The sequence below is a fragment of the Ranitomeya imitator genome, chromosome 2 (assembly GCF_032444005.1).
Source record: "Ranitomeya imitator isolate aRanImi1 chromosome 2, aRanImi1.pri, whole genome shotgun sequence".
NCBI lineage: Eukaryota > Metazoa > Chordata > Amphibia > Anura > Dendrobatidae > Ranitomeya > Ranitomeya imitator.
Window position 1 is genome coordinate 38146078 of NC_091283.1, and position 27852 is coordinate 38173929.

General features: G+C 50.1%; 2 protein-coding genes across 4 annotated transcripts in view; both read left to right on the top strand.

Moving 5' to 3' along the window:
• The first annotated feature begins 658 nt into the window (after window positions 1-658).
• Window positions 659-25455, top strand: GPANK1 (G-patch domain and ankyrin repeats 1). Of its 3 annotated transcripts, none has more exons than XM_069746504.1 (3): window positions 659-749; window positions 13212-13821; window positions 24947-25455. In XM_069746504.1, exons 2-3 carry the CDS (start codon window positions 13238-13240, stop codon window positions 25404-25406), a joined length of 1044 nt encoding a protein of 347 aa, XP_069602605.1. In that variant the 5' UTR covers window positions 659-749; window positions 13212-13237; the 3' UTR covers window positions 25407-25455. The 3 variants fall into 3 exon arrangements, with proteins under 3 accessions (XP_069602605.1, XP_069602604.1, XP_069602606.1); XM_069746503.1 differs by having other exon boundaries at window positions 687-914; XM_069746505.1 differs by having other exon boundaries at window positions 687-910.
• Window positions 25456-25998: 543 nt separating this feature from the next.
• Window positions 25999-27852, top strand: part of LOC138661665 (immunoglobulin superfamily member 6-like) — a 33855-nt gene continuing 32001 nt past the window's right edge. The window contains exon 1 of the mRNA XM_069746507.1: window positions 25999-26567. Coding sequence (XP_069602608.1) covers window positions 26504-26567 — 64 coding nt within the window. The 5' untranslated portion in view covers window positions 25999-26503. The remainder of the gene's footprint in view (window positions 26568-27852) is intronic.

The window sequence follows — 27852 nt, forward strand, 5'->3', positions numbered from 1 at the left end:
CTGCAGCCAACTGCTGAATTCATATCTTCTACATCAGAAAAGCTGATAAGCTCAGTGACTGGCTGCAGCGCTGATAGGGACAGTGAGAACTATCCGTATCTAGTTATTCATTTTTTTATCCTAATTTTTGTTTTCAAAAGCAGAAATCCCCTGTAAGCGTATCTAAATATTTTTGATTAATATTTATTAATTGTATTTATTTCTATAGCTCCAACATATTCCGCAGCAGTCTACAATTCATTCTCAGACCGCTGCCGCCCCCTCACCAGTTAAACACACATTTAAAGCCATATCCGCCCCTGCAGTCAGTATGTGTTTTTGAGCAGGAGAATGATAGATTAGAACATTACGAAGGTTTTCCTCTTTTTTTTAACATCCTACAATTTGACACTTTAGATGACAGCAGCGGCCAAGCTGGCAGAGCATGCTGGGAGCTAAGTCAGGAGGGCGTGGCAGCGGGTAGTCACCCACGGATGACGTCACTCAGCCTGCAGCTCGTTAGGCAGTGCGCGTGCGCGGTGCTGGTGGAAGCAGGTTGACCGCGCACGCGTTCTCACGCGTGACGTCGCGTCGCTCTGACCAATCACGCGCTCTGTCTTTTTACTCTCATCCGCTGATTGGCTCTCGCGTTCCATTGTCTTCCCGCCCTTCACATGTATAAAGGAAAAGCTCCGCCCCTTTCGCGTATAGATGACCACCTGACCACGTCGCCGCCATTATTGTTGTGGTCGGACGGCCGCGCTGTTCTGGTGAGTTTTGGGCTTCCTGATTCTAACAGTGTAATAATGGCCGGAAGTGTCGGCTGTGAGAGAACACGGTGACTGGGGAGCGAGCGAGAGAGGGAGGCTGGAGGAGGAGGAGGACTGCCGCAGGAAGCAGCACCGGGAAGAGGAGAGCGCCGCAGTCTGCTGTCAGTGAGTGGACACCTATGTAACCCTTTTCTCCCAGACACTTATATTTGGGTGTGTTTTGTCCAATAATCGCTGCCCCCTAATGATTTAGGAGGGGTAATACCCCCAAATAATGTCCTATGGATAGTGGGCTGGAGGGCCCCTCGGAGGACAGGATTCATTACCCCTCCTATGGATAGTGGGCTGGAGGGCCCCTCGGAGGACAGCCCTGTATTACCCCTCCTATGGATAGTGGGCTGGAGGGCCCCTCAGAGGACAGGCCCTGTATTACCCCTCCTATGGATAGTGGGCTGGAGGGCCCCTCGGAGGACAGGCCCTGTATTACCCCTCCTATGGATAGTGGGCTGGGGGGCCCCTCGGAGGACAGGCCCTGTATTACCCCTCCTATGGATAGTGGGCTGGGGGGCCCCTCAGAGGACAGCCCTGTATTACCCCTCCTATGGACAGTGGGCTGGGGGGCCCCTCGGAGGACAGGCCCTGTATTACCCCTCCTATGGACAGTGGGCTGGGGGGCCCCTCGGAGGACAGGATTCATTACCCCTCCTATGGATAGTGGGCTGGAGGGCCCCTCGGAGGACAGGCCTCTATTACCCCTCCTATGGACAGTGGGCTGGGGGGCCCCTCGGAGGACAGGCCCTGTATTACCCCTCCTATGGATAGTGGGCTGGGGGGCCCCTCGGAGGACAGCCCTGTATTACCCCTCCTATGGATAGTGGGCTGGAGGGCCCCTCAGAGGACAGGCCCTGTATTACCCCTCCTATGGATAGTGGGCTGGAGGGCCCCTCGGAGGACAGGCCCTGTATTACCCCTCCTATGGATAGTGGGCTGGAGGGCCCCTCGGAGGACAGGCCCTGTATTACCCCTCCTATGGATAGTGGGCTGGAGGGCCCCTCGGAGGACAGGCCCTGTATTACCCCTCCTATGGATAGTGGGCTGGAGGGCCCCTCGGAGGACAGGCCCTGTATTACCCCTCCTATAGATAGTGGGCTGGAGGGCCCCTCGGAGGACAGGCCCTGTATTACCCCTCCTATGGATAGTGGGCTGGAGGACCCCTCGGAGGACAGGCCCTGTATTACCCCTCCTATGGATAGTGGGCTGGAGGGCCCCTCAGAGCACAGGTCCTGTATTACCCCTCCTATGGATAGTGGGCTGGAGGACCCCTCGGAGGACAGGCCCTGTATTACCCCTCCTATGGATAGTGGGCTGGAGGACCCCTCGGAGGACAGGCCCTGTATTACCCCTCCTATGGATAGTGGGCTGGAGGGCCCCTCAGAGCACAGGTCCTGTATTACCCCTCCTATGGATAGTGGGCTGGAGGGCCCCTCAGAGGACAGCCCTGTATTACCCCTCCTATAGATAGTGGGCTGGAGGGCCCCTCGGATGCCAGGCCGTGTATTACCCCTCCTATAGATAGTGGGCTGGAGGGCCCCTCGGAGGACAGGCCCTGTATTACCCCTCCTATGGATAGTGGGCTGGAGGGCCCCTCGGAGGACAGGCCTGTATTACCCCTCCTATGGATAGTGGGCTGGAGGGCCCCTCGGAGGACAGGCCTGTATTACCCCTCCTATGGATAGTGGGCTGGAGGGCCCCTCGGAGGACAGCCCTGTATTACCCCTCCTATGGATAGTGGGCTGGGGGGCCCCTCGGAGGACAGGCCTATATTACCCCTCCTATGGATAGTGGGCTGGGGGGCCCCTCGGAGGACAGGCCTATATTACCCCTCCTATGGATAGTGGGCTGGGGGGCCCCTCAGAGGACAGGCCTATATTACCCCTCCTATGGATAGTGGGCTGGGGGGCCCCTCGGAGGACAGGCCTATATTACCCCTCCTATGGATAGTGGGCTGGGGGGTCCCTCGGAGGACAGGCCCTGTATTACCCCTCCTATGGATACTGGGCTGGGGGGCCCCTCGGAGGACAGGCCTGTATTACCCCTCCTATGGATAGTGGGCTGGGGGGCCCCTCGGAGGGCAGGCCTATATTACCCCTCCTATGGACTGTGGGCTGGGGGGCCCCTCGGAGGACAGGCCCTGTATCCCAAACTGTTCTTCAACTATATCAATAGTAAAAGAATAAAAACTGAAAATGTAGGCCCCTTAAAAAATAGTGAGGAAAGAATGGTTGTAGATGACGAGGAAAAAGCTAACATATTAAACACCTTCTTCTCCACGGTATTCACGGTGGAAAATGAAATGCTAGGTGAAATCCCAAGAAACAATGAAAACCCTATATTAAGGGTCACCAATCTAACCCAAGAAGAGGTGCGAAACCGGCTAAATAAGATTAAAATAGATAAATCTCCGGGTCCGGATGGCATACACCCACGAGTACTAAGGGAACTAAGTAATGTAATAGATAAACCATTATTTCTTATTTTTAGGGACTCTATAGCGACAGGATCTGTGCCGCAGGATTGGCGCATAGCAAATGTGGTGCCAATATTCAAAAAGGGCTCTAAAAGTGAACCTGGAAATTATAGGCCAGTAAGTCTAACCTCTATTGTTGGTAAAATATTTGAAGGGTTTCTGAGGGATGTTATTCTGGATTATCTCAATGAGAATAACTGTTTAACTCCATATCAGCATGGGTTTATGAGAAATCGCTCCTGTCAAACCAATCTACCGTATATACTCGAGTATAAGCCGACCCCCCTAATTTTGCCACAAAAAACTGGGAAAACTTATTGACTCGAGTATAAGCCTAGGGTGGAAATGTAGCATTTACCGGTGAATTTCAAAAATAAAAATAGATCATTATTTCCCCATAGCTGTGCCATATAGTGCTCTGCACTGTTCATATTGCCCCATAGATGCTGCACAGATGCCCCAAATAGTGCTGTGTGCCGTTCATACTGCCCCATAGATGCTGCACAGATGCCCCATATAGTGCTGTGTGCCGTTCATACTGCCCCCATATAGTGCTGTGTGGCTGCCCCCATATAGTGCTGTGTGCCGTTCATACTGCCCCCATATAGTGCTGTGTGCCGTTCATACTGCCCCCATATAGTGCTGTGTGCCGTTCATACTGCCCCCATATAGTGCTGTGTGCCGTTCATACTGCCCCCATATAGTGCTGTGTGCCGTTCATACTGCCCCCATATAGTGCTGTGTGCCGTTCATACTGCCCCCATATAGTGCTGTGTGCCGTTCATACTGCCCCCATATAGTGCTGTGTGCCGTTCATACTGCCCCCATATAGTGCTGTGTGCCGTTCATACTGCCCCCATATAGTGCTCTGCGCCGTTCATACTGCCCCCATAGATGCTCCACATAAATCTGTGCCGCCGCTGCTGCAATAAAAAAAAAACACATACTCACCTCCCTTGATTGCAGCTCCCAGCGTCCGGTCCCGGCGCCTCCATCTTCCCGGCGTCTCTGCTCTGACTGATCAGGCAGAGGGCGCCGCGCACACTGTATGCGTCATCGCGCCCTCTGCCTGAACAGTCAGAGCGCAGACGCCGGGAAGATGGAGGCGCCGGGAAGATGGAGCGACGCCCGGCGGCTGGAACGCGGACAGGTGAATATAACATACTTACCTAGTCCCAGCGATCCTCGTGCTGTCCCTGCCTTCCTCCCCGTCTTCTGTGCTGCAGCATCTTCCTATCAGCGGTCACCGGCACCGCTGATTAGAGAAATGAATAGGCGGCTCCGCCCCTATGGGAGGTGGAGCCGCTTATTCATATCTCTAATGAGCGGTCCCACGTGACCGCTGAAGAGGGGAAGACGCTGCAGCACAGAAGACGGGGAGGAAGGCAGGGACAGCGCGAGGATCGCTGGGACTAGGTAAGTATACCTCAGCGCCCTCTCCCCCTCACCTGCCGACCCCACCGCTACCGTGACTCGAGTATAAGCCGAGGGGGGCACTTTCAGCCCAAAAATTTGGGCTGAAAATCTCGGCTTATACTCGAGTATATACGGTAATCAGTTTTTATGAAGAGGTAAGCTATAGTCTGGACCACGGTGAGTCATTGGACGTGGTATATCTCGATTTTTCCAAAGCGTTTGATACCGTGCCGCACAAGAGGTTGGTACACAAAATGAGAATGCTTGGTCTGGGGGAAAATGTGTGTAAATGGGTTAGTAACTGGCTTAGTGATAGAAAGCAGAGGGTGGTTATAAATGGTATAGTCTCTAACTGGGTCGCTGTGACCAGTGGGGTACCGCAGGGGTCAGTATTGGGACCTGTTCTCTTCAACATATTCATTAATGCCCTTTGGAATTCTCGCTCTGTGTGTAATAAACTCTCCTTCATTCATGACTTCTTCCTTTCTAATTCTCTTAATCTCCTGGCTCTTACTGAAACCTGGATCCAGCAGTCAGACACCACCGCTGCTGCTGCTCTTTCATATGGTGGACTGCACTTTTCTCATACCCCAAGATCAGACAACAGAGCAGGTGGAGGCGTTGGTCTGCTCCTTTCACCCAAATGTACTTTCCAAGTTATCCCCCAAGTACCCTCACTTGTCTTCCCTTCCTTTGAGGTCCATGTGGTCAGACTCTACGTCCCCTTCTCCATGCGAGTGGCGGTGGTGTATCGTCCTCCCGGCCCCTCTCATCAGTTCCTGGATCACTTTGCCACCTGGCTTCCACACTTTCTCTCCTGTGACACCCCTACCCTTATCATGGGTGATTTCAACATCCCCATTGCCTCTCCCCTCTCCCCATCTGCTTCTCACCTTTTATCTCTATCCTCCTCTTTTGGCCTCTCGCAGCATACTAACTCTCCAACACATGAAGATGGAAACTCCCTTGACTTGGTCTTCTCCCGACTTTGCTCAGTGGATGACTTCACAAACTCCCCTCTCCCGCTCTCTGACCACAACCTTCTTTCATTCTCTATCAAGAACTGCCATCCCGCTCAGGTCACCCCCACTTTCCACACCTATAGAAACATACAGGCCATTAACACCCAGAAACTTATGATGAACTTGCAGTCCTCACTGGCCCCTATTTCCTCCATCTTATGTCCTGATTCTGCATTGAAGCATTACAATGAAACCCTGCAAAGTGCCCTGGATGAAGCTGCTCCTCCTATACATAAAACAACTCGGCACAGACGGCAACAACCGTGGCACACGCTGCAAACACGTTTCCTGCAGCGGTGCTCCAGGTGCGCAGAACGTCTGTGGAGAAAATCTAATCTACCCGAAGATTTCATCCATTATAAGTTCATGCTAAAGACATACAATTCTGCCCTTCACCTCTCCAAACAAACCTACTTCAACACCCTCATCACCTCTCTGTCCAATAACCCTAAACGTCTCTTTGACACGTTCCAGTCCCTACTCAACCCAAGAGAGCAGGCCCCAACCACGGATCTCCGTGCTGACGATCTGGCCAATTACTTCAAAGAAAAAATTGACCACATTCGACAGGAAATCATCTCCCAATCTCTTCATACCATGCACTGTCCTCCCTCCCCCACTGCATCTAGTTCACTCTCTGACTTTGAAGCAGTTACAGAAGAAGAAGTAAGCAGGCTCCTTGCATCTTCTCGCCCGACCACTTGCACCAGTGACCCCATTCCGTCACATCTCCTCCAGTCCCTTTCCCCGGCTGTCACCTTTCACCTAACAAAAATATTCAACCTTTCCCTCACTTCCGGTATTTTTCCCTCCTCATTTAAGCATGCCATCATACATCCATTACTTAAAAAACCATCCCTCGATCAAAACTGTGCCGCTAATTATAGACCTGTCTCTAATCTTCCCTTCATCTCTAAACTCCTCGAACGCCTGGTCCACTCCCGTCTTACCCGCTATCTCTCAGATAACTCTCTTCTCGACCCTCTTCAATCTGGCTTCCGCTCTTTACACTCTACTGAAACTGCCCTCACTAAAGTCTCTAATGATCTACTAACAGCTAAATCTAATGGTCACTACTCCATGCTAATTCTCTTGGATCTCTCTGCAGCATTTGACACTGTGGATCATCAGCTCCTCCTCACTATGCTCCGCTCCATCGGCCTCAAGGACACCGTTCTCTCCTGGTTCTCCTCCTATCTCTCTGACCGATCCTTCACTGTATGTTTCGCTGGTTCCTCCTCCTCTCACCTTCCCCTTACTGTTGGGGTTCCTCAAGGATCAGTCCTAGGCCCCCTCCTCTTCTCGTTGTATACTGCCCCTATTGGACAAATAATCAGTAGATTTGGTTTCCAGTACCATCTCTATGCTGACGACACCCAATTATACACCTCTTCTCCTGTTGTCACGCCGACCTTTTTAGAAAACACCAGTGATTGTCTTACCGCTGTCTCTAACATCATGTCCTCCCTCTATCTGAAACTAAACCTGTCAAAAACTGAACTCCTCGTGTTCTCTCCCTCTACTAACCTACCTTTGCCTGACATTGCCATCTCCGTGTGCGGTTCCACCATTACTCCAAAGCAACATGCCCGCTGCCTTGGGGTCATCCTTGATTCTGACCTTTCATTCACCCCCTACATCCGATCACTGGCTCGCTCTTCTTACCTGCATCTCAAAAACATTTCTAGAATTCGCCCTTTTCTTAATTTCGACTCTGCAAAAACTCTGACTGTTTCACTTATTCATTCTCGTCTGGACTATTGTAACTCTCTACTAATCGGTCTCCCTCTTGCAAAACTCTCCCCGCTCCAATCTGTCCTGAATGCTGCAGCCAGGATCATATTCCTCACCAACCGTTACACCGATGCCTCTACCCTGTGCCAGTCATTACACTGGCTACCCATCCACTCCAGAATCCAGTACAAAACTACTACCCTCATCCACAAAGCACTCCATGGCTCAGCACCACCCTACATCTCCTCCCTGGTATCAGTCTACCACCCTACCCGTGCCCTCCGCTCCGCTAATGACCTCAGGTTAGCATCCTCAATAATCAGAACCTCCCACTCCCGTCTCCAAGACTTTACACGTGCTGCGCCGATTCTTTGGAATGCACTACCTAGGTTAATACGATTAATCCCCAATCCCCACAGTTTTAAGCGTGCCCTAAAAACTCATTTGTTCAGACTGGCCTACCGCCTCAATGCATTAACCTAACGATCCCTGTGTGGCCTATTTATAATAAAAAAAAAAAAAAAAAAAAGGTTCCTCGCATCATGTTCTCATACACTTTATGCAGTATTAGCCCTCTGTGTCTGTACTGCTACATACTTAGGCAGGTAACTGGTTCATGCAGCTTTACATGAACACCTGAGCCTTACACTATAGCTGGTCCGAATAACTAAAGCAATTGTTACCATCCACCTCTCGTGTCTCCCCTTTTCCCCATAGTTTGTAAGCTTGCGAGCAGGGCCCTCACTCCTCCTGGTATCTGTTTTGAACTGTATTTCTGTTATGCTGTAATGTTTATTGTCTGTACAAGTCCCCTCTATAATTTGTAAAGCGCTGCGGAATATGTTGGCGCTATATAAATAAAATTATTATTATTATTATTATTATTATTAATGATCTGGTAGAAGGTTTACACAGTAAAATATCGATATTTGCAGATGATACAAAACTATGTAAAGCAGTTAATACAAGAGAAGATAGTATTCTGCTACAGATGGATCTGGATAAGTTGGAAACTTGGGCTGAAAGGTGGCAGATGAGGTTTAACAATGATAAATATAAGGTTATACACATGGGAAGAAGGAATCAATATCACCATTACACACTGAACGGGAAACCACTGGGTAAATCTGACAGGGAGAAGGACTTGGGGATCCTAGTTAATGATAAACTTACCTGGAGCAGCCAGTGCCAGGCAGCAGCTGCCGAGGCAAACAGGATCATGGGGTGCATTAAAAGAGGTCTGGATACACATGATGAGAGCATTATACTGCCTCTGTACAAATCCCTAGTTAGACCGCACATGGAGTACTGTGTCCAGTTTTGGGCACCGGTGCTCATGAAGGATATAATGGAACTAGAGAGAGTACAAAGGAGGGCAACAAAATTAATAAAGGGGATGGGAGAACTACAATACCTAGATAGATTAGCGAAATTAGGATTATTTAGTCTAGAAAAAAGACGACTGAGGGGCGATCTAATAACCATGTATAAGTATATAAGGGGACAATACAAATATCTCGCTGAGGATCTGTTTATACCAAGGAAGGTGACGGGCACAAGGGGGCATTCTTTGCGTCTGGAGGAGAGAAGGTTTTTCCACCAACATAGAAGAGGATTCTTTACTGTTAGGGCAGTGAGAATCTGGAATTGCTTGCCTGAGGAGGTGGTGATGGCGAACTCAGTCGAGGGGTTCAAGAGAGGCCTGGATGTCTTCCTGGAGCAGAACAATATTGTATCATACAATTATTAGGTTCTGTAGAAGGACGTAGATCTGGGGATTTATTATGATGGAATATAGGCTGAACTGGATGGACAAATGTCTTTTTTCGGCCTTACTAACTATGTTACTATGTTACACCTCCTATGGACAGTGGGCTGGGGGGCCCCTCGGAGGACAGGCCTATATTACCCCTCCTATGGATAGTGGGCTGGGGGGCCCCTCGGAGGACAGGCCCTGTATTACCCCTCCTATGGACAGTGGGCTGGGGGGCCCCTCGGAGGACAGGCCTATATTACCCCTCCTATGGATAGTGGGCTGGGGGGCCCCTCGGAGGACAGGCCTTCATTACCCCTCCTATGGATAGTGGGCTGGAGGGCCCCTCGGAGGACAGGCCCTGTATTACCCCTCCTATGGACAGTGGGCTGGGGGGCCCCTCGGAGGACAGGCCTATATTACCCCTCCTATGGATAGTGGGCTGGGGGGCCCCTCGGAGGACAGGCCTATATTACCCCTCCTATGGATAGTGGGCTGGGGGCCCCTCGGAGGACAGGCCTTCATTACCCCTCCTATGGATAGTGGGCTGGAGGGCCCCTCGGAGGACAGGCCCTGTATTACCCCTCCTATGGATAGTGGGCTGGGGGGCCCCTCGGAGGACAGGCCTTCATTACCCCTCCTATGGATAGTGGGCTGGAGGGCCCCTCGGAGGACAGGCCCTGTATTACCCCTCCTATGGATAGTGGGCTGGGGGGCCCCTCGGAGGACAGGCCTTCATTACCCCTCCTATGGATAGTGGGCAGGAGGGCCCCTCGGAGGACAGGCCCTGTATTACCCCTCCTATGGATAGTGGGCTGGGGGGCCCCTCGGAGGACAGGCCTTCATTACCACTCCTATGGACAGTGGGCAGGAGGGCCCCCCGGAGGACAGGCCCTGTATTACCCCTCCTATGGACAGTGGGCTGGAGGGCCCCTCGGAGGACAGGCCCTGTATTACCCCTCCTATGGACAGTGGGCTGGAGGGCCCCTTGGAGGACAGGCCTTCATTACCCCTCCTATGGATAGTGGGCTGAAGGGCCCCTCAGAGGACAGGCCTATACTACCCCTCCTATGGATAGTGGGCTGGGGGGCCCCTCGGAGGACAGGCCCTGTATTACACCTCCTATGGACAGTGGGCTGGGGGGCCCCTCGGAGGACAGGCCTATATTACCCCTCCTATGGATAGTGGGCTGGGGGGCCCCTCGGAGGACAGGCTTTGTATTACCCTTCCTATGGACAGTGGGCTGGGGGGCCCCTCGGAGGACAGGCCTATATTACCCCTCCTATGGATAGTGGGCTGGGGGGCCCCTCGGAGGACAGGCCTTCATTACCCCTCCTATGGACAGTGGGCAGGAGGGCCCCCCGGAGGACAGGCCCTGTATTACCCCTCCTATGGACAGTGGGCTGGAGGGCCCCTCGGAGGACAGGCTCTGTATTACCCCTCCTATGGACAGTGGGCTGGAGGGCCCCTTGGGGGACAGGCTTTCATTACCCCCTCCTATGGATAGTGGGCTGGAGGGCCCCTCGGAGGACAGGCCCTGTATTACCCCTCCTATGGATAGTGGGCTGGGGGGCCCCTCGGAGGACAGGCCTTCATTACCCCTCCTATGGATAGTGGGCTGGAGGGCCCCTCGGAGGACAGGCCCTGTATTACCCCTCCTATGGATAGTGGGCTGGGGGGCCCCTCGGAGGACAGGCCTTCATTACCCCTCCTATGGACAGTGGGCTGGAGGGCCCCCTGGAGGACAGGCCCTGTATTACCCCTCCTATGGACAGTAGGCTGGGGGGCCCCTCGGAGGACAGGCCTATATTACCCCTCCTATGGATAGTGGGCTGGGGGGCCCCTCGGAGGACAGGCCTTCATTACCCCTCCTATGGATAGTGAGCTGGAGGGCCCCTCAGAGGACCGGCCCTGTATTACCCCTCCTATGGACAGTGGGCTGGAGGGCCCCTCGGAGGACAGGCCCTGTATTACCCCTCCTATGGACAGTGGGCTGGAGGGCCCCTCGGAGGACAGGCCCTGTATTACCCCTCCTATGGACAGTGGGCTGGAGGGCCCCTCGGAGGACAGGCCCTGTATTACCCCTCCTATGGATAGTGGGCTGGAGGGCCCCTCGGAGGACAGGCCCTGTATTACCCCTCCTATGGATAGTGGGCTGGGGGGCCCCTCGGAGGACAGGCCTTCATTACCCCTCCTATGGATAGTGGGCTGGAGGGCTCCTCGGAGGACAGGCCCTGTATTACCCCTCCTATGGATAGTGGGCTGGGGGGCCCCTCGGAGGACAGGCCTTCATTACCCCTCCTATGGATAGTGGGCTGGAGGGCCCCTCGGAGGACAGGCCCTGTATTACCCCTCCTATGGACCGTGGGCTGGAGGGCCCCTCGGAGGACAGGCCCTGTATTACCCCTCCTATGGATAGTGGGCTGGGGGGCCCCTCGGAGGACAGGCCGTTATTACCCCTCCTATGGATAGTGGGCTGGAGGGCCCCTCCGAGGGCAGCCCTGTTTTACCCCTCCTATGGATAGTGGACTGGAGGGCCCCTCGGAGCACAGGCCCTGTATTACCCCTCCTATGGATAGTGGGCTGGAGGACCCCTCGGAGGACAAGCCCTGTTTTACCCCTCCTATGGATAGTGGGCTGGAGGGCCCCTCGGAGCACAGGCCCTGTATTACCCCTCCTATGGATAGTGGGCTGGAGGGCCCCTCAGAGGACAGGCCTTCATTACCCCTCCTATGGATAGTGGGCTGGGGGGCCCCTCGGAGGACAGGCCTTTATTACCCCTCCTATGGATAGTGGGCTGGAGGGCCCCTCGGAGGACAGGCCCTGTATTACCCCTCCTATGGATAGTGGGCTGGAGGACCCCTCGGAGGACAGCCCTGTATTACCCCTCCTATGGATAGTGGGCTGGAGGGCCCCTCGGAGGACAGGCCCTGTATTACCCCTCCTATGGATAGTGGGCTGGAGGGCCCCTCGGAGGACAGGCCTGTATTACCCCTCCTATGGACAGTGGGCTGGAGGGCCCCTCGGAGGACAGGCCTGTATTACCCCTCCTATGGATAGTGGGCTGGAGGGCCCCTCGGAGGACAGACCCTGTATTACCCCTCCTATGGATAGTGGGCTGGAGGGCCCCTCGGAGGACAGGCCGTTTTTACTCCTCCTATGGACAGTGGGCTGGGGGGCCCCTCGGAGGACAGCCCTTCATTACCCCTCCTATGGATAGTGGGCTGGAGGGCCCCCCGGAGGACAGGCCCTGTATTACCCCTCCTATGGATAGTGGGCTGGAGGGCCCCTCAGAGGACAGCCCTGTATTACCCCTCCTATGGATAGTGGGCTGGAGGACCCCTCGGAGGACAGGCCCTGTATTACCCCTACTATGGATAGTGGGCTGGAGGGCTCCTCGGAGGACAGGCCGTTATTACCCCTCCTATGGTTAGTGGGCTGGAGGACCCCTCGGAGGACAGGCCCTGTATTACCCCTCCTATGGATAGTGGGCTGGAGGGCCCCTCGGAGCACAGGCCCTGTATTACCCCTCCTATGGATAGTGGGCTGGGGGGCCCCTCAGAGGACAGGCATTCATTACCCCACCTATGGATAGTGGGCTGGAGGGCCCCTCGGAGGACAGGCCTTCGTTACCCCTCCTATGGATAGTGGGCTGGAGGGCCCCCCGGAGGACAGGCCCTGTATTACCCCTCCTATGGATAGTGGGCTGGAGGGCCCCCCGGAGGACAGGCCCTGTATTACCCCTCGTATGGATAGTGGGCTGGAGGGCCCCTCGGAGGACAGGCCTTCGTTACCCCTCCTATGGATAGTGGGTAAATGTTTTAGTAGGAAGCCCCATGTAATGTGACGACTTCTCTCCAGGAGTGTATAATCAGTGGGTATCGGACTCTAGGGAACTCCACGGATCCTGTGAAGAACGAGGTCACAGACCTGTCCCCCCTCCCTGTGTTTATCGATTACCCATTTATTAACTCTTTTTAGCCACTGATAAAGACTTCTGTTTCCTTTAGGTCCCCCCTACCCCATCATAAAGAAGATGAACTTCCCTCGGCTCATCACATTCACCAAAGCTCGGGAGAAGTCAGACCTCTGGGAAAACGGAGAACAAAGAACCAAGGCTTCACCCCGGACAGGAGAGGGGAACATCTCTGGTGCGGAGGCAAAAACTTTCTATGAGAGTCTCCTATCAAATGAAGGGGAGACGGCCAAGAAACCTTTTCAGAAACGTAAGCGGGTCACTTTGTCCTCATACGAGGGAGCAGGACAATCTCAGCACAGACCGACCACGACTGCTCCTCGGGGCATTGACCATCTAGATAGCCACCGGCTACTAAACTGCTCACAACATGGAGACCTAAAGGGTGTGAGACGGCTCCTGGAGAAGGAGGGCTGCAATGTCAATTTTCAGGATGGTTATTACTGGACGGCCATGATGTGCGCCGCATATGCTGGGAAAAAGGATGTAGTGGGGTATCTGCTGACGAGGGGCGCAGCCTGGATTGGGGTATGCGACACTAAGGGAAAAGACGCTTTGACCTTAGCAGAAGAGGCCGGTCATCGGGACGTGGTACAGATGCTCCAGGATTCCCTGAGGGATCAACCTCAAGACAGGACTCCAAGGTGGGTGAAGGTGTTACCACGTGTATTGTAGATGGGACGTCTACAGCAGCATCACATTAGGAGGCCGGTGAGGTTTTACCAGTAATGATGTCACTAATTGGTGGTGGACATTGCTGATGTCATAGCAGCTAGTTCCATTAAAGGGGTTGTCCAGTCTCAAATTACAAGTTCGCAGTTGTGCTATGGGACTGCAGACTTGTGACTCCTCAGTGTGCATATGGTGCACTGTGAGGATTCTCCAATGTCGGCGATCATGTGACCTCAAGAATAAAATTTGCATGTTTCCGGCCACATTCTAATTACACTGTGTCCGGCCTCACTCAGTACACTTGCAGAGTGAGGTTGTGTCCATCTAGTCGGCACTCGGCGGCATGTAGGCAAATTCCATACTTGTGGTCACTGTCCAGGCAGAGGACAATCCTCAAAGCGTGCAGTGTGTGCACTGTGAGGATTCACAAGTCTACAGTCACATAGTGACAAACCAATCACACCGGCCTGCTGGAATAAACTGATGGTGGGTTTCCGCAGTTAAAACTCCCAGCAGCAAGAAAGTGTCCGTATATTCTGCAACATGCTGTAAGACATTCTGTTGGGAGCCCCCCTGTAACCCATCCACACACCCACTCATGTACAGTGGACATGGGGCTTACATGGGTCCATTTCGGCTTAAGAGCGGAGTCCGCTCCATATGTGCTTCCTGTAATATCAGCAATCAGGAGCTAAATCACTGCGGTGTAGTCAGATGCTGCCATCAGTCACCGACAGCAGCATTATAGCGATTACATCCTGACTGGCTGCATTGTTTTCTATCGCCCCAAACGGCGCTTTAGGGGGTCTCCCATATGTATGCATGTATAATATATGTATATGTATGTATGCATGTGTGTATATATATGTGTGTGTGTGTGTGTATATATATATATATATATATATATATATATATATATATATATATATGCATGTATGTGTATATAGCGCAGCCCACGGAGTATATAGCACAGCCCACATTGCATATAACAGCCCACGCCCGCCGTATATAACACAGCCCACGTAGTATATAGCAATGTGGGCATCATATGCCAGTAAGAAAAGAGATGGGGGCACCACGGTAAGTAGGACTCAAACCAGGCCTAAAAACTACCAAGTATATACTAAGAGAAAACAGGTAGGCCTTACAAATGGGAGTCACTGTTAAGGACCGGCGGAACGCACCAAGTATAGATAATATGAAACTAGGTGCGTTCGCAGTCCGAGGTCCACCGTGCAGGTAAAAGACCCTGCTGCTAGTAAGACGGACTATATCGCGGTACGAAGTATACACACATGGGTTAACTTCACCCTGCGTGAAGGAAGCGATCCTGTTGCGTCACAGGACCGCAGTACCGCACATAGAGCGCGAGCAAGAAGTCAGCGAACTCAACCCCTACACAGGATTGAAGTCCGATTAGACACTTGCTGGCACAACACCGCAACTGGGTGTGTAAGGAAACTTATAAAATAGAATCTATAGGCACGAGAGTGCGTGCGGTGCCGCACTGACGGACGCCACTAACCACCCAGGCTTGGGTAAGGAAAGCGCAGAGGAAGCGCACGGCGCCGTACTGGCGGGCACAGCAACAGGACGCTGTGATGTGTGTTACATGCAGATGGCTAGTCGGGCGCTAGATAGCTACCATCATCCACGAGCAGTCAACAACTCTAGGGAGGGATACTTAGGAGCTTTCATCCATCGACATACATCCATCTACACACACACATAATATCAAGACAATACTAGCGCATGGCCGTGCGGTCATGCGCAGTTTATATAGCTGCAGCACAGGAAACAGCTGCAGAAGTTTTGCCCTTTCAGGACCTGCCAAAAGGACCAATGGGATGTGCTGCAGTACCTGAGCATGTGACCCTCGATCTCCAACGGAAGATCTTGCCCTGGGCATGCTCAGTGTGTGCAAATAAGGACTTAGTCCCAGAGAAGCCCGCTCGCCGCAGATCAGTGCAGGGTACAACAGGAGAGCCAGAAAAGGCAGCAGTAACCCTTTGCACAGAATCAGTCCCAGCAAGCCGCTGGGAGCGACGCCTCCGCTGAGCAGAGCCCACTGCGGCCGAAGCAGAATGGGAGACCGCAGCAGACACGGATCGAGATTCCCCCTGTGCAGCAGAGGAAACTCGACTCCTAACTTCACCCCCCCCTCCTAGGGCCCCCCCTTCCAGTCCACCCAAAAAAATTTTTTTCCACGTACCACCTTGCACCCCAAGATGGCGTTCACCTCGAAATCATCCGTAGACGAACCCGATGTCTCGGCAGATGACTCAGAAAACCGGGACATGTATACGGGCTTAAGGAGGGACACATGAAAGGTGTCGGTGATACCAAGGCGTGGAAGAAGGGCCAGACGGTAGACCACAGGATTAACCTGTTCGAGGACCTTGAAGGAGCCCAAGTAGCGAGGAGCAAACTTAGTGGACTCAACTCGCAGCCTGATATTACGGGCGGAGAGCCACACCAAGTCGCCAGGAGCAAAGGTCGGAGCGGGGCGTCGATGAGCATCGGCGGAGGACCTCATTCTCTCCTTAGAGGCCCGAATGGCATCCTGAGTGCGGTCCCAAATATCCCGTGCCTCCACAGCCCAGTCTGCCACCCTGGAGTCTGCGGAAGACACGGGCATAGGCACAGGTACCCGTGGATGCTGACCATAGTTGAGAAGGAATGGGGTTTGTCCAGTGGAGTTGGCTACAGCGTTGTTCAGCGCAAACTCTGCCCATGATAGCAAGGATGCCCAGTCATCCTGCCTGGCTGAAACAATATGTCGCAGGTATGTGACCAAGGTCTGGTTGGCCCTCTCTACCAACCCATTCGTCTCGGGATGATAAGCGGAAGAGAGATTCAACTCGATACTGAGAAGACGACAAAGCTCTCCAGAACCGAGACGCAAACTGGGGACCCCGGTCACTGACAATTTTGTCAGGCATACCATGTAGGCGGAAGATGTGTTTAATGAACAACGCTGCCAAGGCCCGTGCAGAAGGTAACTGTGGTAGCGGCACCAAATGCACCATTTTTGAGAAATGATCGGTGATGACCCAAATGATGGTACAGCCGCGAGACTTGGGTAAACCCACAACAAAGTCCATCCCGACCATCTCCCAGGGTCTATCTGCCACCGGCAAGGGATAGAGCAACCCAGCTGGCCTTTGACGCGGAGATTTATTTTTGGCGCAGGAGACACACGCCAGAATATAATCCCTGACATCCCGGACCATATGCGGCCACCAGTACGTCCTCGCCAGTAGCTCAGATGTCCTCTTTGTCCCTAAGTGTCCACCCACTCTGGACGAATGAGCCCAGGAGAAAACCTCCGGTCGCAAATTAATGGGCACAAAAGTCTTGCCCGAAGGCACAGACTCTAGCATAACCGGCGCGACGGTTCTCAGGCTCTCAGAAGGGACAATAAGCCGAGGCTCCTCTTCCTCCTCCTCAGTTGACATAAGGGAGCGAGAGAGAGTGTCAGCACGAATATTCTTCTCCCCGGCGAGATAATGCAGAGTAAAATGGAACCGGGAGAAAAATAAGGACCATCTGGCCTGACGAGAATTCAGCCGCTGGGCTGTGTGTAAATACACCAAATTTTTGTGGTCCGTGAAAACCTGGAAGGGAAACCGTGCACCTTCCAGAAGATGTCTCCACTCTGAAAAGGCCAACTTCATTGCTAGCAACTCCCTATCCCCGATGGAGTAATTTCTCTCCGCTGATGTGAAGGTCTTAGAGAAGAAGAAGCATGGATGCTTCTGACCTTGAGCGTCCTTTTGATAGAGGACTGCTCCAGCACCAACGGATGAGGCATCCACCTCCATTAGGAATGGCTTATCCACATCGGGGCGATGTAAGATGGGAGCGCTAGCAAAATGAGACTTAACAGAAGTGAAGGCCTTGGAGACCTCTTCCGACCACAATTTGGGATTCGCTCCCTTCTTGGTGAGGGCCACCAAGGGAGCTACCAGAGTTGAGAAGTGGGGAATGAACTGGCGGTAATAATTAATGAACCCCATAAAGCGCTGCACCGCCTTAAGAGAATGGGGCTCTTGCCAGTCCATCACAGCCTGTAGTTTGGCAGGATCCATAGCCAATCCCTGGGCGGAGATGATATAGCCCAGGAACGGTAAAGACTCCTGCTCAAACATACACTTCTCCAACTTTGCATAGAGAGAGTTTGCCCGTAAGAGGTCGAAGACTCTGCCAACATCTCTCCGGTGGGAGTCAATATCTGGAGAAAAGATGAGAATATCATCCAGATAGACTACAACCGAGGTGGAAAGCATATCCCGGAAGATGTCATTGACAAAGTCTTGGAAAACGGCTGGGGCATTACAGAGCCCGAAGGGCATCACCAGATACTCATAATGCCCATCTCTGGTGTTAAACGCCGTTTTCCATTCGTCCCCCTCACGGATGCGAATCAGGTTATAAGCACCCCGCAGATCTAATTTAGTAAACACTCTAGCTCCCAGAAGACTATCAAAGAGCTCGGATATCAAGGGCAAAGGATACTTGTTCTTAACGGTGATAGCGTTAAGACCCCTGTAGTCTATGCATGGACGTAGTTCCCCATTCTTCTTCTGCACGAAGAAGAACCCTGCCCCAGCAGGTGACACTGACTTCCTGATGAACCCTCTTGCCAGATTCTCTTGAATGTACTGAGACATGGCCTCCGTCTCCGGGAGAGATAATGGATAAACTCGACCCCGGGGAGGCTCTGCACCAGGCAAGAGATCGATAGGACAGTCATAAGGGCGATGGGGCGGCGGAAGGGTCTCCGCCGCCTTTTTGGAGAACACGTCTGCATAAGACCAGTATTGCTTGGGGAGAGAGGAAAGATCTGCGGGTACCTCAGTAGTAGCAACCTGAACACACTCTCGGTAACACCTACCCCCACATGATTCACCCCATCCCAGAATTCTGCCTGAGGACCACTCGATGTGAGGAGAGTGGAACCGTAACCAAGGTATCCCCAACAGGACCTCATCAATCCCCTCCTGAATGATGAGCAGAGATAAAATCTCCTGATGGGATGGTGACATAGACAGAGTAAAAGGGATGGTCTGATGTGTTATCTGTGCGGGGAGTGTCGACTCATTCACCACTCGTACCGTTACTGGTTGAGAGAGCATAACCAGGGGTATTGCGTGACGCTGGGCGAAGGCAGAAGACATGAAATTGCCTTCCTCCCCAGAATCCACGCAGAGCTCCACCGAGTGGGAGGATGAGCCAAAAGTTATTGTCCCCTTAAAGGACAATTTGGAGGCAAACGTCGCCGTGTCTAGTGCACCTCCACCTACTACCACTAGACGCTGACGTTTCCTCGACCGCTGGTGACATCTGGTGGCAAGATGTCCTGACTGTTGGCAAACATGGCAAACCTGGAGTGCACGAGCGGTGCGGGACTTAGATCCCGCTCGAGACACTACCTTAGGTTCATGGGACTCAGGAGCCTGGACTGGAGATTCCAAAGGTTTGGCGAAGGTGGGAGCCAGCCGAAACCTCTGACTACACTGGGCTCGCTCTAACCTCCGCTCGTGAAAACCGAGGTCAATACGAGTAGACACTGTTATTAATTCTTCCAGTGTGGCGGGAATCTCTTTAGTGGCCAGGGTGTCCTTAACGTGGTCAGCCAGCCCCCTCCAAAATATGGGAATAAGGGCTTTATCCGACCACTCCAGCTCAGATCCTAGAGTGCGGAAGCGGACGGCAAAATGGCTGACCAAGGACGAGCCCTGAGTCAATGCCAACAGTTGGAGCGCCGTATCATGGGTGACACGAGGTCCTAAAAAGACCTGTTTCAGAGTGCTCAGGAATAACGGAGCACTCTGCACCACATGATCGCCAAGCTCCCACAGCGGCATAGCCCACTGCAACGCCCTGTCCGACAGTAAAGATACGATATAGCCCACCTTAGCCCGCTCTGTAGGGAAACGAGAGGCCAGAAGCTCGAGATGTATTGAGCACTGACTCACGAAACCCCTACAGGACTTACTGTCACCAGAAAATTTCTCTGGTAGCGGGAGGCGAGATAGCGTCGGTACAGGGGCGGCACTGGACAAGGTAGCTGCAGCCACACTTGCAGCCTGAACAGCGACAGCAGTAACATCCACAGCTGAGGTTGAACGCTCAAGAGCCGCCAACCTTCCCTCCAGCTGCTGGATGTACCGCTGTAAACGCTGATCGTCCGTTATTACTAGCCAGACCTTGGCGCTAGTATTATGTTAAGGACCGGCGGAACGCACCAAGTATAGATAATATGAAACTAGGTGCGTTCGCAGTCCGAGGTCCACCGTGCAGGTAAAAGACCCTGCTGCTAGTAAGACGGACTATATGGCGGTACTATAAGAATACACACACGGGTTAACTTCACCCTGCGTGAAGGAAGCGATCCTGTTGCGTCACAGGACCGCAGTACCGCACATAGAGCGCGAGCAAGAAGTCAGCGAACTCAACCCCTACACAGGATTGAAGTCCGATTAGACACTTGCTGGCACAACACCGCAACTGGGTGTGTAAGGAAACTTATAAAATAGAATCTATAGGCACGAGAGTGCGTGCGGTGCCGCACTGACGGACGCCACTAACCACCCAGGCTTGGGTAAGGAAAGCGCAGAGGAAGCGCACGGCGCCGTACTGGCGGGCACAGCAACAGGACGCTGTGATGTGTGTTACATGCAGATGGCTAGTCGGGCGCTAGACAGCTACCATCATCCGCAAGCAGTCAACAACTCTAGGGAGGGATACTTAGGAGCTTTCATCCATCTACACACACACATAATATCAAGACAATACTAGCGCATGGCCGTGCGGTCATGCGCAGTTTATATAGCTGCAGCACAGGAAACAGCTACAGAAGTTTTGCCCTTTCAGGACCTGCCAAAAGGACCAATGGGATGTGCTGCAGTACCTGAGCATGTGACCCTCGATCTCCAACGGGAGATCTTGCCCTGGGCATGCTCAGTGTGTGCAAATAAGGACTTAGTCCCAGAGAAGCCCGCTCGCCGCAGATCAGTGCAGGGTACAACAGGAGAGCCAGAAAAGGCAGCAGTAACCCTTTGCACAGAATCAGTCCCAGCAAGACGCTGGGAGCGGCGCCTCCGCTGAGCAGAGCCCACTGCGGCCGAAGCAGAATGGGAGACCGCAGCAGACACGGATCGAGATTCCCCCTGTGCAGCAGAGGAAACTCGACTCCTAACAGTCACCACTAGACAAATATGAAATCACAGCTTTATTAATTACAAAAACATACAAAAGGCAAAACACACTAAAAACATTTAAAACATGGGGATATGAAATAACCCCATAAACACTAGAGCCCAAAATAAGGCAAAAAGCCCGCACAGACCTGAACAGGGTGAAAAATACATACCCATAGGTTAGAATAGCCTAACTGACAACATGATAACAAAATTGAGCAATCCCAACAAGCCCCATACATACACTCACGTAGATGAACGTTATGAGAACCTAGGGAAACATGACAAGCCAAGCACCCTATAGTCAATGTAGCATAGTAGCCACTAATGGAGTGGTGCTGGAAAAACCAAAAGCCGGTCATGAGGATGTAAATAAGCTGAGACCGCAAATGAACAAGTATTAGTTGTCCACTACCCACCTATAATCAGACCGTGCGCCCATCTATATATATAATTGTCTAAGGGTCTGTCTGTCTGTCTTTCTGTCTGTCCTGGAAATCCCACGTCTGTCATTGGTCGAGGCCGCCAGTCCTCGACCAATCAGCGACGGGCACAGTATCAACGTAGAAATCCCGCGTCTCTGATTGGTCGAGGCCGCCAGGCCTCGACCAATCAGCGACGGGCACAGCGACGATGATGTCATAAAGGACGTAGACATCCCACGTTTCTGATTCAGCGACGGGCACAGTATCGACGTAGATGTCATAATGGTTGCCATGGCGACGATGATGTCATAAAGGGTGCCTCGACCAATCAGCGACGGGCACAGTCTGCCGCGAATTCTGGAATCATCATTGTCCATATACTACGGGGACATGCATATTCTAGAATACCCGATGCGTTAGAATCGGGCCACAATCTAGTAGTGAGATATATGCATAAAATGCATGGATGGCAACATTCCAAAAGCACCGGTCACATGCAGGGTAGAAAGGGAATGCGTACCCAGTACAGAGAGCGTGCGGGCTGTAGGCACCCAACGTGTGTCGCCACGCTCTGGTGGCTTCATCACGGGTAGTGCCTGCATGGCCAGCCTCTTGTTTAAATATAGAAAAATCCGCAACTTACCAAGCCTCAGCCGTGCAGCGGCTAGACGTGCCGCATGGAGTAAATTCAAATGGCGATTGCACCCGCCGGTCCCGGCATGTAATCAGTGCGCATGCGCCGGCGTCCCAGAGCGGAAGAGTGCAAACCGCTCTCGGTCGTCAAGGCAGCATGTACACATTGGCTAATGCGCTTGCACAGAGACAATCAATGGCAATTATGGACAAAGTGCAGAGACAGAGAGCGGAAAGAATGTGCGCACAGGTATAAGGATACACACTCGTAGTAAGGAAGCAGGATGCGCCGTATAATAAGTAGGCACTCTATATGCTCCTACAGATGAATAACAGAACACTAGTATAAGCCTAGCTAAATCGGGCAAATGGATACTTGAATAGACACTAAGCTGCAGCAACCCCATACACAGAAAATAAAACAAAAACAAAGAAACAGTATAAGAAAAATAATTCTAAATAATAAACAAAAGCAAATATTAGCCTATCAAATAAAAAAAAAAAAAAAAAAACTAAGTACATATAAATATGAATGAAAAATAAATAAATAATAGTGGCTATTCAAGTATCCATTTGCCCGATTTAGCTAGGTTTATACTAGTATCCATTTTGCCACCGGACTGTGCCCGTCGCTGATTGGTCGCGGCAAAACAGTCACGACCAATCAGCGACTTGGGATTTCCGTTAAAGACAGACAGAAAGACGGAAGTGACCCTTAGACAATTATATAGCAGATGTGTAGAATATATATATATATGTAATGTATATACATATACATATATATATATATATATATACATATATACGCGCACACATACACGCACACATACACACACACACACACACACACACACACACACACACACACACACACACACACACACACACATATATATATATATACACACACACACACACACACACACACACACACACACACACACACACACACACACACACACACACACACACACATATACACACACACACACATACACACACACACACACACGATGGTGGCCCGATTCTAACGCATTGGGTATTCTAGAATATGAATTTATGTATATAGCACAGGCCACGTAGTATATAGGAGCCATGTAGTATATAGCAGACAAATACTATGTGGCCTGTGCTATATACTATGTGGCTGCTATATACATACATATTCTAGAATACCCGATGTGTTAATACAGGCCACGCAGTATATAACACTGGCCACGTAATATATAGCACAGGCGAAATAGTATATAACACTGCCTATGTAGTATATAACACAGCCCACGTAGTATACAGCAGTGTGGGCACCATATTCCTGTAAAAAAAAAAAAAAATAATTAAAATAAATAAGTTATATACTCACCTGCCGGGATCCAGCGAAGCTCTGTCGATGCGAGCGCGGCTGCCGCCATCTTCCGTTCCCAGGATGCATTGTGAAATTACCCAGATGACTTAGCGGTCTTGCAAGACCGCTAAGTCTTCTGGGTAATTTCGCAATGCATCTCTGGGAGCGGAAGTTGGCGGCAGCCGCGCGCGCCTGGGCGGACTACGGAAGGTGAGAATAGCAGGTTTTTATTATTTTTAACATGACATCTTTTTACTATTGATGCCGTATAGGCAGCATCAATAGTAAAAAGTTGGGGATACACAGGGTTAATAGCAGCGTTAACGGAGTGCGTTACCCGTGGCATAACGCGGTCCATTAACGTGGCATTAACCCTGTGTGAGCGGTGACTGGAGGGGAGTATCTGGGCGCCAGGCACTGACTGCTGGGAAGTAGGGAGGGACTAATTCTCGGCCGGACTGTGCCCGTTGCTGATTGGTCGCGGCAGCCAGGACAGGCAGCTGGCGAGACCAATCAGCGACACGGGATTTCCGTGACGGAAGTTGCCGACAGAAGGACAGAAAGATGGAAGTGCCCCTTAGACAATTATATAGTAGATAGATAGATATCTCCCATATGGTGAACATAACCGTTATGTACCAATAAAAATGAAGTAATGGGTCTCAGAATATGATGACACAAATCTCATATTTTTATTTTTTAAACTCTGAAGTTGTCGAATATAAAATATGTATAAGTTTGATATCACCGTAATTGGAGCATCATGGTGAATTGGGCTGGCTAAATTTTACCGCATGATGATCATCATGAAAATAAAACCCATGAAAGCATGGCAATTTTTTTTTTTGCTTAATCATTTCACCACATTTGGAATTTTTAGATGATAAATGTGTATGGACGACCCCTTTAACTAGCGAGAATTATTTAGGAAATGTTCCTCTTTTTAATAAGTTACATATTTCTACTAAGAAATTACATTTTGTGTTATTCAGACAGTACTTATCTATAACAGTCTAAGCATCCAAAATATGTGTGTAGAACTGGTCCTTCGGAAAAGAAATGTACTGATATGTTGATGGAAGTTTTAGACCAGCCCCATTGAGGACCCTCATCTCAGTTCATTAATACCTGATTGGTGGGGGTACGATACATGGCACCATCGTGATCAGCTGTTCCGAGGTCTGGCGGTAGTCATAGAGCCGAACATCACAGCTCCGTCAACAGCAAGATGGTTGCAGCCAGGTATTTAAATCAATAGGTAGCCTATCTGCAGTACCCGGCTGCGACCACTATACATATGACGGCGCTGTGCAGCACCACAACTGATCACATCTAGCATCGGGCCTAGCTGATTGGTGGTGTGCCAAGTGTTGCACCCACACCAATCTGCCATTAGTTTCCAATCCTAAAGATAGGCCATCAATAGTAGTGACCAGATAACTCCTTTATGAGTAATTCTCTGCATTCACCACAATGTCTGTTCCCTACGCAGAGCTAATCCACCGGAAAGAAAATACTGCAACGTCTGCAAGACTCATTACCAAGAAGACAGTATCGAGACTCACGAGCGCTCCACCGTGCATCTCTTCAACACAAAAAAGAAGCTTCCTTCCACCTACTACGTCATCCCGCAGCACAACATCGGGTATAAGATGATGGTGAAGGAGGGCTGGGACTCTGAGGCCGGGCTCGGGCCCGACGGCACCGGCAGGAAGTTCCCTGTACAGACCGTTCTCAAGAGAGACCACAAAGGCCTTGGTTTCCAAAGCAACGAGAAGCCAAAAGTCACCCATTTTGCCGCTAACGACACTTTGGCAGTAGCCAGGCCGGCGATCACACACCGGAGAACCGAGCGAGTGGCGACTGTCAGCAGGAAGGAGGAGAGGAGGAAAGAGGCCAAAGCGAAGGCCTGGGAGCGAGACTTGAGGACATACATGAATATTGACCTATAGTATCAGTGTGGTTTCTCAGTAATGTTAATAAACCAATCTTTTTCCTTTATTAATGGGCTTGTGTTCTTGCAGGGTTTGTACCCGCTTACAAAAGTCAACGGATTGGCAAGCTTGGGACGGGATGAGTGAACATTACAGGAAATTCCACCCTATAATTGCCACTGTAATCCCCTTCCCCAATTAGTGGCAAATGAGCTGTGTTCCGCGTCGTATAAAAATGGGCGCTGGCCCAGTGGGTAGTGCCTGGCTGGCTTCGGCACCTTCTCCCAAGCCATTCAGTTCACCCTTCTGCCTCGTTTGGGCGTCTATGTGGTGTTCTCTGAAAGGACGGCGCATGCACATTACACGCTGCTCTTTTCAGCGCTGGGGAAACAACCCTGCTTTGCACAAAGACGGGTTTCAAGTGAACACGGAGCAGGTGTGTGATTTTGAGATTGACGTCGATTATATAGGTGGAGATGGCCAGTTGTGTCATAAAGCAGTGCCTGCTGCGTATGGCGTGTGTGTTGCGTATGGCGTGTGTGTTGCGTATGGGGGGGGGGTGTTGCGTATGGCGGGTGTGTTGCGTATGGCGTGTGTGTTGCGTATGGCGTGTGTGTTGCGTATGGCGTGTGTGTTGCGTATGGCGTGTGTGTTGCGTATGCCGTGTGCGCTGCGTATGCCTTACATGATGAAGTTATTTATTCCAGAATAAAAGTAACCGGGTTTAATGGTGGGATATCGTCCAGATCACCTTTCCACTACAGATAATTTTGTAGATTTTGCCTCTTCTACGGACAGCAGATCGGTGATAAATCCTTGCTGACTTCAAGAATTAAATCTTGTGGTCTCCGTACCGACTTCCTCTAGAGTCGACGTTGGCCTCGTTAGGAGGACAGATCACGAGCTCGATAACACTTTTCGAGGCAGCACACGCCGGTGGTCACCCTTAAGGCAACGCTTTGATAGCTAACCCCAAACAGCCTAACCACATTTTCCACGATGAGTGAATCATACAGGGTAAAGCAGAAGGTGTGACATATGGGTGGGCTCTGGGGGGTAAGACGGTCAAATGTAGAAATAACCATCGTAATAATTATTTCTCCATTCCGGCAAAAATGAAGCTTCAGCTCGGACGCTCAGCTTTCGCTTTTCTCGTAATTTTTTCTATTCTGCTAACCGGTAAGGAGCTGATCATCTTGGAAAAGAATTATATATATATATATATATATATATATATATATATATATATATATATATATATATATATATATATATATATATATATATATATATATATATATATAATTTTTTTTTTTTGTGTTTTACAATTTTAATATTCACTAAATTATCTGGCAATCAAAAAACAAAATATACTGTAGTTTATAAAATGTACCTTTTTTTTGGCTTTTTTATTTAACGGCATTTTTTTTTTTTTTAATTTGCAGTACTAATGATTAATATAATCATATTTGCATTTTATTTATTTTTTTGTTTATAGTAATACTACCACTGAGGTTTTTTTTTGTATTTTATTTAGCAAATAATCCTAGTAATTCTGCTTCTACTTGACTTGGGGAAAAAAATAATTATAAAGAATTATTAATCAATGTTCCTTCCAGTTTTATTTATTTCTTTTATTAATGTTCATCTACTGTAAATACTTACATATAAAGTCTAATTTTTATTATTGGATATAAAGCTTATACAAGAAACTGAAATTGTGGGGGGGGAACAAATCTTTTCTTCCCACTCTAGGATGATATTGATCAAGAACCTCCTCACAAATTTATTTAAAAAATAAAAATAAAAATTCTACAATTTTGTTTTTTCTTTACAAAATGTCAGAGTTCTCTAGGTCTGTTTTTATATTTTTAGACAATATGTGCCATTTGTTTCTATTTATATTTTCTTTATTGCATTTTTTTTTTTTTTTTTTTTTTTTATATTTGTGGTTTGACATTACAAATCATCTGATTCTAAGTGGAATTTTAGAATCACAAAGAGGCAAAGAAAATAAAAATGCGCTCCATCATTGAAGTGGTTTAACAAGAATCCTTAACAGACCCAAAAAAAGAGTGTATATATATATATATATATATATATATATATATATATATATATATATATATATATATATATATATATATATATATATATATATATATATATATATATATATATATATATATAAATTAATTTTTCTTTCTTTCTTTTCTATTTTTATGATGTGTCCAAATCAAAGGCTGAATTTGTGTGTGAACTACTTCAATCCTTTAGTGCTTTTTGGGGGGGATTTTCTACTGTTACCAGGACTGCTTCGTCTACTCTGAGGGAGGTGAGCTGCCAATTTTTTCTACATTTTAAAGAAAAGTCTTAAAGTACTAAATTATGTTAATTTAAAAATGCACCAAAAATATTTAGAATTGAGAGTCCTCAGTGGTTGATATCTTTTAATGGCTAACTG

What these genes read in the sequence shown, in the direction of transcription:
- GPANK1 (XM_069746504.1), top strand. Translation starts at nt 13,238, where the DNA reads ATGAACTTCCCTCGGCTCATCACATTCACCAAAGCTCGGGAGAAGTCA. An exon ending in CCTCAAGACAGGACTCCAAG is followed by an intron (nt 13,822 to 24,946) that starts GTGGGTGAAGGT and finishes TTCCCTACGCAG; the next exon opens with AGCTAATCCACCGGAAAGAA.